We start from the raw sequence: 12,334 nt of genomic DNA on the forward strand, positions 1-12,334 counted from the left end.
GAGAAGCAGGTTCCCTGCTGAGCAGAGAGCCCAACGTTCCATCCCAGGACCCTGGGATCATGACCTGAGCTAACCAGGTGCCCCAGATTCTCTCATACTTAATAAGCTCTAACCTGGTTGATTAAAGAATCTAGAAGGAAGGGATCATTCTTCTAGAAGGATCCCCAGTCCCCCTGAAGTGGGTGGAGCTAAGGCCCAGAGAGGCCCACGGAGCTTCTTCAAGAGGTGGGAGCACTTGAGGTGGGCGGGGCTGCGTCTGGAAGTGGGCGGGGCTGAAGGTGGGTGGGCCGAGCCCAAGCCTCTCCCAGTTCAGGTCTGTTACACCCATCCTCAGTCGCAAGTCTGTGGCATGGGAGGCCAGTAAAGGGGCCCAGGCCCTCACACAGGCAGGGATAGAAGCAAGAGTGTGGTGCTAGAGGGAGCCTGGTCCCTAACCCAAACCAGAGGTCATTCCAGAAGGAAAGAGACTTGGCCTCTAGAGGCATTCAACTCATTTACTTCATGAGACATTGACTAAGCACTCTCCGTGCAGGGCATTGTTGTTGGTACAGGGGAGCCAAGCATGAACAAAACAAAGCTGGCACCTCTGCGAAGGGGATGTTCTTCAAGCAGGAAGGAGGAAACAAGCAGTAAGCAGGAGCACAGATAACCCCGAGATAGTCTCAGAGCTTTCAGGGCACAGAGAGTGAGGGGGCAGGTGGAGAGCAGGGGGGGGTGTCACTTCTCTAAATGAAGAAAAGAGCTAAGAGGATCTAGCGGAAGTGCATGCCTGAGGAGGGAATGGCAAGAGCAAAGGCCTTATTAAGGCAGGGCGGAGAAGGGAGTGTTTGGGGGTGGGGGGAAGGCCAGACTGGCTGAGCACAATGCACAAATGGAGGGCATCCCACAGCAGGAGGTCAGAGAGGGAGTAGAGGAGCCTAATCATGTTGGGAAGAAATCAGATCTCATTCTAAGTATGATGGGAACCATGGGCAGGAGATAGATTTGGAAGGTCAATTCTGGCTGCTGGCCAGGGAGGCAGGGAGACCAGTGGAGGCTGTTGCAGCCCTCACAGACATCCCGGACATCCTGGTGACAGGCTTTGGCCATTCGACCAGAGCATTAGCTGTGGGGATGGCAAGAAGTGAGGGGCTGTTTGGGAGCCAGGGCTGAGAGGAGTGGGGTGGCCAGGCAATGGGGGTGGGGGCCCAGGGACAGGCCCTTGCTGGATTTCCAAAGGACAGCAGAGGACCATGAGGAGGAACAGGATGGGGGCAGGCGACCTAGGGAGTGGAAAGGCGCTCAGCAAAGAGAGACACTCTGGCTTTGACCATTGACACCAGCCTGCCTCAGACTCAGAGGGGCACCGGGGCAGGCAGGGTGGGCTCCAGAAAGGTGGCTGGAGCACCTGCTCTTCCCCAGGTCGGGGACACAATCTACCGGACTCTGTTCAACCGAGGGTCAGGATCTGTTCAGGGCCTGACACAGGGCCAGCACACTTGTGGAATGAACCAAGGCCTGACCATATGGGACTGTGGGCCTTGCCTGGCAGAGCCATAATTCCCGAAAAACCCTCTGAGGTCTTCTTCTCGGCTCTGTGGGGCTGAGCATCCTGGTACTCAAGAGGCCAGAAGAGATCTGAGCTCCCCAGGGGCCATGGGTCCTTTTTGGCTGCAGACAAAATAAAGACCGGCCCTCGTGGCATTTGCAATTTATGATAAATGAAATTAACAAGTTAATTATATAGTCTGCTAAACTGTGAGGAGTAACATGGAGAAAAATCCATCAGGAAAACAGGGATAGGAAGTTCCAGGGTCGGGGGAGAGGTCAATAAACAATAAAAATCCTCCTTGTGAAGTTTGAGCAAAGACTGAAGGAGGTCAGAGGGAGCCATGTGGAAAGCCAAGAGGAGAATGTTCCAGGAAGAGGGAACAGTAAGTGCAAAGGCCCTGAGACAGAAGCAGGTCTGGAATATTTGAGGAATAGGACTGAGGCCAGAAAGACAAGAGTAGAGTGAGCAAGGGGGAGCCAAGGAAGAGTCAGTGTAGAGAGGTTCAGGGCCCCTGTGGGTCATAGAAAGGGCTTAGGTTTTGCAGGAAGCCATGGGAAGGTCTGAGCACAGGAGTGATGCCATCTCACATCCTACAGGACCCTCTGATTGCCACATTCACAAGAGACTGAAATAGAGCAAGGACAGAAACAGGCAGAACAGTTAGGAACTTGCTGGCGATAATCTAGACAAGAGGTGGCGTCCTGAACCAAGATAGAAGCAGTTGAAGGAGGTGGGAAGGGGTCAGAGCCAGAAAATATTCCTGAGGAACTGCACATTGGATTTCCTGAAAGGCTGCATGTGGATTTCCCAGGGAAAGAAGGAGTCAAGGTTTGAGTCCAAGGCTGGGATTGGGGAGAATGGGAAGCTCAGTGTCAGCTCCATTAAGTCAGAGAAGCCTATGGGACTCCCTGGGGAGATGCCCTGCAGTCTGGGACTCCCAGATCGAGTCCTGCCCCAAGACAGGAGTGTGCCAGTTGTCCGCAGGTGGATGGTGTCTAAAGCCACAAGACCTGATGAATGGACCAAGGCAGTGGTGCAGAGAAGAGGTGTAGGGTCTGAGCCCCAGGATGCCAAGGCTTAGAAACCAGGAAGATGAGAAGGCCCCGGGGAAGGAGGCTGAGGAGGGTGGCTAGTAGGTGACCCTGGGTCACCCCTACCATCCTCATTCCACCAGCTCGACTGAGGATCTAGAGCAGAGAGGGAGGAGAGAGAAGACCAGCAGGGCATGGCTGGGTGGGAGTACAGAGCTCATCTCCTGGGGTGGCAAAGAAAGTGGGGATCACTTGCTCTCAGGCCATCAGGCCAAGCTTTGGGCATTGTCCAGCGCCTCTTGGGGGCCCTGGCAGATGAAGGCACCCAATCAATATCTGATGGGATGAGTGAATGAATGAAAGAATGAGTGGATGAATGCTCTTACCCCGCAAACCCCATGCATATTTGAGGAGTTCCATAGCTTCTTCTGAACCATAGAGTCCAGGGGCTTTCTAGTGACAAGCCCTGGTCACCACCCTGGGCCTCCTGACATCTGGGCCCCAGGAAGGTGTGGCCAGTGTGGCCCTCACCCACCCATCGCTAGCTTACCCAGAAACAAAAGATGACCAGAACTTTTCCCAGCGAGCTCTGAGGGGCCACCTGTGTGTCCGCTCAGGTGCTTCCTCATCCTTATCCCTCCTTAGCAAAGCTTGAGAGCAGGTGAAGAACAGAGACAGTGGTGACCTGGATGTGACTTCCTTTGACTGTCAGCATGTGTCCGTGTGTCTGCCTTTGTGAGTCTATGCTGTGTTCTGTGTCTTTTGGTGCCTGTGTGTCCATACGTTGGAATGTCTGTCTGAATATGAAAGTGGCTGTGTGTTGCCTCGTGTCTGCGGGTCCCTGCAGGGTGTGTGTCTGTGTGTCCAGGAAATAGGAGTTGGTATTCCCCAGTGGTCATGGTGTGATTTGGACACATCCTAAGCTGCCACACACACTCACTCACAATCATGCAACCAGAGCAAACATTTCTCAAAACGGTGCTGACCTCGCACACGCCGCACACGTTGACACTTTCAATTCTGTCCTGGTTCATTTCTTTAAGTGCTGGTTGCACCCAGCACGCTGACTTCATCACCTCATCCTGACTCACAACCTGCACTGTGATAAACACAGTCTAGGTAACCCCGGGCCCATGAGAAACTGCAACAGTTCCTTCTGCCACAAGAACTAACATTTCCTGGTACTTGGCACATCCCAGGCATGTCCCAGGTGCTGTTGTAATTGCTTAATATGTGTTGATTCATTACTCCTCATCGCAGGCTATGAGCTGGTTGTGCTCATGATCTCCCTATGGCAGGGGGACAACCGAGACTCAGGAGGGCAGGCAGCACAGCCAAGAGAAGCACGTAGGCTGCCTCTCCCTGAGTTGGTGCCACTGATCACCAGTCTTGGAGACAATGGAGACTGGGACAACATCTGGCACCTGTGCAGATGGCAATCCCCAAGGAAGCTCACAGAGCTTCCGGAATTCTTTTCCTACATCACTATATACTGTACACTTGACTACTTTATACATTATCTGCGTTGCCCTTCACAACATCCTGTGAGGCAGGTACTGTTGGTGTCCCCATTACACAGATGAGAAAGGGGAGGCACATAGGCTATACTGCCAATGGGGCATGGCTGGGATGGGACCCCAGGGAGGCCACCTGTGGAGCCCAGACTCTTAACCACCACTCTCAACTCATCTCTCTCCCCTCTTCCTCTTTCCCCAAGTCTGTTCCCCTCCAGGAACACCTCCTCTCTCTCCTTCCTCCACTGTCTCTCCCCCCTCCCCTCACATTCATACACTCATGCTCACACCTACATTTGTGGTCCTGGCCACCCCATCCAGCACAGTGTGGATGGGAGCAAGGAAGACCCTAGAAGCAACTCCTGAGCCACTCCTGGGTGATCCCATCCTGTGAGAAGGGACCAAATCCCAAGTGGGATAATAGACATAAAGAGTTGAGCGCCAGGGCACCTGGGTGGCTCAGTGGTTGAGCATCTGCCTTTAGCTCAGGGCATGATTCCCGAGGTCCTGGGATTGAGTCCTGCATCAGGCTCCCCGCAGGGAGCCTTCTTCTCTCTCTGCCTGTGTCTCTGCCTCTCTCTGTGTCTCTCATAAATAAATAAATAAAACCTTAAAAAAAATAGTTGAGCACCATGCCCAGGAAATAGGGAGCCCACCCTCCATATACTCGGTAATGACAAACATTTTGATCAAAAGCACAAATGGTACAGGAATAGGTTAAGACGGTGTACTGGCCTGGCCGAGGGGACCCTGATGGGAGGTTCTGGGGTGCACAGGACCATCAAAGGCAGACAGGACCCTACAGATCATCTAATCCAGACAAGGAAATAGAAACCAGGCACACTGCTGCATGATTTGCACAAGCTCCTCCTGAGCCATCACTAAACACTGGGGCTCCCCCAACCCTACAGCTAGCTAGTCCTCTTACTCTTCCACAGGCAGGCTCTCCTGTGCTCACCTCTGTGTCTACAAACCCCATTTACAACTAGCCCAGACCCTACCTCTGGGCCCCAAGCCTGCACATCTACCCTGTGAGCCCCCCAACTCCGGCCTGGCCTTGGCCTGCCTCATTTCCTTTAGAGCCCCCCCAGGCTCTCCAGTGGCTCTTAGTGACTGAGGGTCTTCCAGTACTGTGAGCAAGGATTCTTCCTCCAGCCTACTCATGCTGCTGCCTCTCCCTGGAACACTCCACACCCTGCCTCTCTTCGGCCCCATTAGCTTCTCCTTATGCATCAGATGCCAGCTCCAACATCACTCCCTCAGGGCAGCCCTCTTCGCCCCCCACATGAGCTCAGAGGATGGTCTGAGGGGTGGGAAGTGCAGGCAGGACTGAAAGCAGGGGAATACAGTGGTTAGACACACGGACCCTCGAGGCAGACGGCCTGGGTTCACGGCCCAATTTCTCCACTTCCTCACTGGGTGAACCCATGCCCAGCATGGAACCTGGCACAGCGGCAGGCACTTGGTCTCTATTAATTCACTAGACTCACAGCTAGTCAAAAACAAAGCATTTCCCAACTCTAACCATGCAGCCTTTCCCCAGTCCAGCATATTACATTCTCAACCAGGAATGGCCAAACTGCAGCCAGTAGGCCAAATCTGGCCCGGCAACTGTTTTTGTAAATAAAGTTTTATTGGAAAAGAACCACACTCACTTGTTTACATATTGCCTAAGGCTGTTTTCATGCTCCAACAGCTAAGCTGGGTAGTTGAAATAGAGAACATATGGCCAGCAAAGCCAGAAATATTTACTAGCTGTCCCTCTACAGAAAAAGTCTGCCAATACCTGCTTTAGGTATTTGTAATCTCCTTGAAGCCAAAGCAATGGCTTCATGGGGTTCGTATGAAGTCTAAATGGGTTTATCCGTGTGCCAGGATGGGGCCTGGCACATAGGAAGAGCTCCATAAATGTTGGTAGGTACTGCGTAGTCCCATATGCTCACTCATAGGAGATCAATAAATATTTGTTCATTGAATAAATCAGATACCTTCTGCTCCTCATGACAGATTTTAGTGCTAAAACCATACCAGCTTCAGTGGGAATCAACAAGACGATTCGTGGGGAAGCAGCATCTGGATAAAGGGGAGGGGGTGGACAATAGAAGTAATAAAAATCGTACCTTTTATCACTTTCCAGGGTAGAATCAGTAAAGAAATTATACAATTCAATCTTGACAACAGGGCTTCTCAAACTTTCCCATGCATTTGCTGGTGCTAAGCACTTTCAGGAGAATGTAGATTCTAACTCAGCAGCTGCAGAGGGAGGCCTGAGAATCTGCAGTTCTAACAAGCTTCCCGTGACGCTTCCCTGGATGGCTCACCGACTGCCCTTCGAGCCGCAGAGCCTTACATTCCCATGAGCTGGCTATTAGGGTTACTTTTCCCATTCTACAGGACGCAAAAACAGACCCAGAGAGGTAGAGACCCTTGCCCACAGCCACGTTGTGAGTGAGTGACAAAGCCAGGATAAGTACTCAGGTGCAGTAAATTCCCAAATTCTCCACCCACCCACCCCCACCCCCAGCCAGAAAGACCTCCTTCAAGAAACTTCTCCAACGTAGGTGTCCCTGCTTGCTCTGAAGCCAATTCCTGCCCAGCCTGAATCTGGGTCCTAAAAACATTAGCCTTCCTAGGCATGGTGCTGTCTACTGGCTGTCTGTCCCCTGTCTCCTTCGTACTGGGCAAACCTCTTCCAAGAGGCTGGTGTTTGGGTTGGCTCTGCCGGAGAGGCCTCTGTTTTGTACTGCCTGCTGGCTGCCATGCTCTAGAGCTTATCATTAGCTGCTTCAGGACCTTCCGAAGTGGTCCCATTTCCTCCACATTACTCTCTGTTGGCTGCAACATAACAGACCTCTCTCTCCTGCCCCCTTCCATCTTGTCTTTGCACACATGGGCAGGCGCACACACATACACACACACACACACACACACAGCATCCCAGCTCCCTCTCTCTGCTGGCTGGAAGGCTGAGTTGGGACATCCGGGGCTCTTGCAGCAGACGGAGCTGACACCATCAAGCCCTGGCTGCCTGTGAGGCATTTGTTCAGAGGGTGCAGGCTGGGTTTGCCAAATACAGGTATACAGTGGGCAGGAAGCACCTGCTTTCTGAGAGGGAAAAGACTGGAGACCTTCCTCCTCCCCTCTGCTCAACTGAACCACCGCTGCTGCCCCTCAGAGGTCACACCAACCTCTCTTGCCTCCATTTTGCTGTCACCCTCCAGTTCCAGCTGGTCAGAAATCATATCCACATGGAGAGGGCAGAAGCATAAGAAATCATCTAAAGGTCCACACCCGCTTTACACACGGGAAAGCCAGAGAAGCTGAGGTCTCTGCCCAAGTGAGCGGCACAGCTGGGACCCCAAACCCAGATCCCTGGACTCTGCAGCACCCTTCCCAGGCTCCTTAGGAGCCCTGTAGGGAGAGTATAGGGTGGTCCAAAAGTTGGGCTGATCTGAACTTGAATCCTGACTCATTAGCTGGGCTGCCTTGGGCAAGTTACTTTGCCTCTCTAAACTTCAGGTCTCTTGTCTATAAACTGGGGCTAAAAAACAGCCCATGGGGCTCTTAGGAGGATTAAATTAGAGAATGTATATTAGGTACTCATTCAAGATTTGATACAGAGTAGGTGCTTATCAAAGATTCTTTACTTTCTCGTGAGTCTTCTAATAAGCTCCCCCATCCCCCTGTGCTTATGAAGATAAGGATTCAGGCAGCACTCAGGTGTGCATGTCCAGGCATTATGTATGCGTGTGTAGGGGTGTGGGGGCTGGGGGATCGGGCTGGCGACACAACTGTTACCTTAAAATGGCTTGTTGGGGGAGAGTATCCACTCAGACCTGGGAGGGAGACGGCCCAACCCCACCCGCGGGAGAGGAAGTCCAACTGCCCAGTAACCCAGCTGCTACCCACCCCCCACTCCCCATGGGCCTCATCCTTTGGCCCCTAGTGCTGGTTCATTCTTCTTCAAGTCCCCCTAAAATAACCCATTCACCCAACAGCATCAGTAAGCTGTGTGGATCTCCTGAAGATCCACGGGGAAGAGAGAGGAGGAGTTTTATATCACACATCACAGCAAACTGCCTAAAATCCTCTTGGAAAAAGTCCTCCAATTCTGTATTGAAAAAAAACCTCTTTTCTCCACAGATTTTCGTGGCCACACTGCCACCAAAAGGGGCAGGGAGCCAGGGAGGCTCTACTCCTGGCACCTTCCTCTCCAAGACGCACCCCTACCCTGCCCCATCCTGCCAACCCGCCCTCTAACCAGGACCCAACTTCCTCAGAAGCCACTTAAACAACCCAAACATGTAAAGGAAACCTCCTTTCCCTCCCGTGAGCCTCCAGATGCTCTGCCTCCAGCCTGGCCCACAGCTCCCAGGACTCAGAGCCCTGAGGTCACTCACCGCCTATTTGAATCTGGAGAGAAAGACTGTTTTACCCTCCAGAGACACTTCATGGAGACCCCACACCTCTGGGTCCCCATCTGGACACTGTCCCCCACAGATGCCTCCTGCCAGCCTGGCTGCTCCCCCCGCCCTCAGCCATCTGCATCCCTCTGTCCTCCTGTCCTCCCATATGTGGGAGTAAAATGTTCCTTAGGGTGTTCTTTTCTTGTGCCTGTTTGTCGGTCCTTTCTTCTCACCTTACCCTGAAGGCGTTTTTAGGGAGTTTTGTTTTTCACTTTTTCTTTTCTGGGCATGTCTGCTTCTTCCTCTTTCTGGACCTCCTCACCTTGTTTATTCACTCAATGACCTTGCATTGGGGGCCTACTGTGTCTCCAGCACTGACCTGACCGAGGTGGTGGGGACAGAATAAAAAGAGAGACCCTCCCCCTAAAAAAAGCCACAGTTTCCGCCTTCATGGGGCCCCATGGCTTGTGGAAGCATACACAGAACAAGTTTTTCCTATACTATCCCTTACCCAGCGTTCGCTACATGTCCTCAGAGACTTATCCAAGTGCATTATCAGAATCGACTCATTTAATCCTCACAGCCATCGTAGGAGGCAGGTGCTATTACCATTCCCATTTTATAGATGAGGAAACTGAGTTACAGAGAGACACCTTGCCCAACCCTACACAGCTAATACATGCAAAAGCCAGATTCAGAGCCATGTGGCTCCTTTACCATGATGACACACTGCCTCTCCGTGTGCCCCAGGTGTCCCAAACCACACAGGAAGGGACAGATAACTTTGCCCAGGGAAGTCAGGGAAGGCTTGACAGAAGAGGCGAGTTTGAGTTGAGTCTTGATGGTTGAAGAGAAGTTTGCTGAGTCAGAAAGAATAGGAAAAGCATTCTAGCAAGAAGGGTAGGTATGTCAAAAGCCAGAAGCATTAATGACATGACATGTGACATATGCTGCGGCTAGACATGAGGGAACACAGGGAGGGGACCAGGAGCCGTGGGGCTGGAGGTAGCAGAGGCCAAGTCACACAGAGACCCTAAAGACTTCATGAGGCACTGGAGTTTGGCCTGTAGGCAAAGAGGAGCCCCTAAAGGGCTACGAGCTGGGCACTGGCTCCCTCCCTCCCTAAGCGAACTTAGCTCTGGCCCTGTGTCCATGAAACCCTGGCTCCGTGGGCCACTGCCTCCTCCTCTGTGCGTCCCTCTGCCTCACAGCTGTGCAATTCTCTCTCTCTCTGACTCTCGGTGTCCCGCAGGGGCCGTGAGGGCCTCAAGCATCTTCCCGATCCTGAGTGTGATTCTGCTTTTCATGGGTGGACTCTGCATCGCAGCCAGCGAGTTCTACAAGACTCGACACAACATCATCCTGAGTGCCGGCATCTTCTTCGTGTCTGCAGGTAATGGGCTCTGAGCTGGGCAGGCTAGAGCCCAGGCTCACCGCGAGGAGGAAGCTGAGGTTAGGGAGCTGGGCCGCTGGGAAGAACTGGCAGAGAGAGGAGGGAGGGAGAAGAGGAACCTCCAGGACTTGCAACAGGTCACATCACAGAGAAGGCAGGTTGTGCTGGGGCTCCTGCCCCATAGCAACAGCCAAGCCCCCACTGCGTCCTCTAGAAACATTGCCGGACCCCGTCTCTCAGCCCAGTGGACCACCTTCTTCCCACCTTTTAGAAAAGGGCCCAAATCCCAGGTCCCTCTCAGGATACCGGCCTAGACTCCCTGCCCTGTCCCCTCACTGTCCCACCCCGGTGGGAGCAGGCAGGGACCTAAAACCACATACCTCAGCCCCTTATGGGACAAGTTGTATCACTTCAGATGCCAGAAAAAGCACACGGCTGTAGCATGAGCCATTTAATAAGAATGATGAATGTTTAAGTAGCACATACCACACCCCGGCCCCCAACAGCCCCACACAGGTAGTCCTAAATCATGTAATCCTCTCTATAGCCCTGCAAAAGCGAGCCCTATCATCCTCCCCACTTTACGGACCTGGAAACTCTGACTCAGGTTACCCTGACAAAGGCTTTGGATTCCAGGCAGTCTGGCTCCAGGAGCCAGTCTCAACCCCCTGTCATACTGGCTCCAAACCTCTGTGCTGCCTTGAGCAAGTTACCTAACCTCTCTGCGCTCCATTGCTTCATTGGCAAACTCCCTGGAAAGCACTCCGGTGAAGGCAGGTAGCACATGCTCCATAAACAATATTTATTGTTACTATTATTCAGTGGGGGGTACAAGGCCTCTCTCTTCCCCCCCCCCATACCTTTGTTTCCATTAGCCCTCCCCTTGTGGCTCATCAAATAACTATCAAGTTGATGCTGGCCACCAGCCCCTTACAGCACTGGCGCTGGCAGCCCTGGAGAGGGGAAGGCCCCACTCCAGCTGTCCCCTCCCCTGTAAGTCCAGCTCGGGGCCGACACTGCCTGGGACACTAACCACCCCTCTCTGATCTCCCCCGCCGGGCCCGCAGGTCTGAGTAACATCATTGGCATCATAGTGTACATATCTGCCAATGCCGGAGACCCCTCCAAGAGCGACTCCAAAAAGAATAGTTACTCGTACGGCTGGTCCTTCTACTTCGGGGCCCTGTCCTTCATCATCGCCGAGATGGTCGGGGTGCTGGCGGTACACATGTTTATCGACCGGCACAAACAGCTGCGGGCCACGGCCCGTGCCACGGACTACCTCCAGGCCTCGGCCATCACCCGCATCCCCAGCTACCGCTACCGCTACCAGCGCCGCAGCCGCTCCAGCTCCCGCTCCACCGAGCCCTCACACTCCAGGGACGCCTCTCCCGTGGGCATCAAGGGCTTCAACACCCTGCCGTCCACGGAGATCTCCATGTACACCCTCAGCAGGGACCCCCTGAAGGCCGCCACCACGCCCACCGCCACCTACAACTCGGACAGAGACAACAGCTTCCTCCAAGTCCACAACTGTATCCAGAAGGAGAACAAAGACTCTCTCCACTCCAACACAGCCAACCGCCGGACCACCCCCGTATGAAGCCCACCGCGGGGTGGGGATGGGGGATGGATGGGGACGGAGCCTGGCAGCGCCGCAGGAGGGGCGTGTGGGGTGCCCCCCTCGCCCGCCCGCGCAGTGGGCCCAGAGGTGCAGGGGAAGCGGGGCACAGGGCGGGATCCCAACCATCCAGGGGCGGGGCGGGAGGGGGGGAGACCTTCCAAAAGCAAAAACAAAAAAAAAACAAAAAAAAAAACATTAAAAAAAAAACAAAAACAAAAAAACAAAAAAAGAGAAAAACATAACAAGTAAATTTAAAAAAAAAAAAAGAAGAACAAAATATAAGAGGAACATAGAAGCAAAAGGACAGGAGATGTGGAAAAAAAAAACACTAACCGAGGGAACGCAAAATAAACTTAAAAAAAAACAGCGAGAGAGGTTAAAAAATTAAAAATAGAAAATAAATCTAAAAGAAAATGCATGATTTCCCATGTACCATTATTTTAACATTTAATAAAAACCAATTTAAATGAAAAAATAAAAGGGAACCAAGCTAACTAACATTAAAGCAAAAAAAAAAAAAAACGAAGAGCAGAAAGGAAGCGGAATGTTCTCTTCATTTATCAGGAGTTTCTGTTACTTTTTGTTTTAATGCGGGAGAGTTTCTGTTCTCTTTAACCCCAAGCGGGCTCTGCCTCCCTGGGCAAGTGGGGGGTGGAGACTCAGGGGCCTCGGGGCCAGGTAAGCCCCTCGGTCACTGCCAGGTCCCTGGAGCCTCTGGATGGGTGCCCCAGGAACGCTGGGCAAGCTCCAAGGCTTGTGAGCCGGCTCCACCCGGCATTTATGGGGCAATTGTAGGCCTCCAGGTGACTCAAGTCCTTGGTCCCTCCTGTCCGAA

At 52.8% G+C, this 12,334-nt stretch overlaps 1 protein-coding gene across 1 annotated transcript in view; it reads left to right on the forward strand.

The window, feature by feature from the left end:
- CACNG2 (calcium voltage-gated channel auxiliary subunit gamma 2) overlaps positions 1-11,579 on the forward strand; it is a 110,033-nt gene extending 98,454 nt beyond the window's left edge. Inside the window, exons 3-4 of the mRNA XM_055328878.1 lie at positions 9,735-9,875; positions 10,943-11,579. Coding sequence (XP_055184853.1) covers positions 9,735-9,875; positions 10,943-11,478 — 677 coding nt within the window. The 3' untranslated portion in view covers positions 11,479-11,579. The remainder of the gene's footprint in view (positions 1-9,734; positions 9,876-10,942) is intronic.
- The last annotated feature ends 755 nt before the right edge of the window (positions 11,580-12,334 follow it).

Source organism: Nyctereutes procyonoides, unplaced genomic scaffold, assembly GCF_905146905.1.
Source record: "Nyctereutes procyonoides isolate TBG_1078 unplaced genomic scaffold, NYPRO_anot_genome, whole genome shotgun sequence".
Lineage (NCBI taxonomy): Eukaryota > Metazoa > Chordata > Mammalia > Carnivora > Canidae > Nyctereutes > Nyctereutes procyonoides.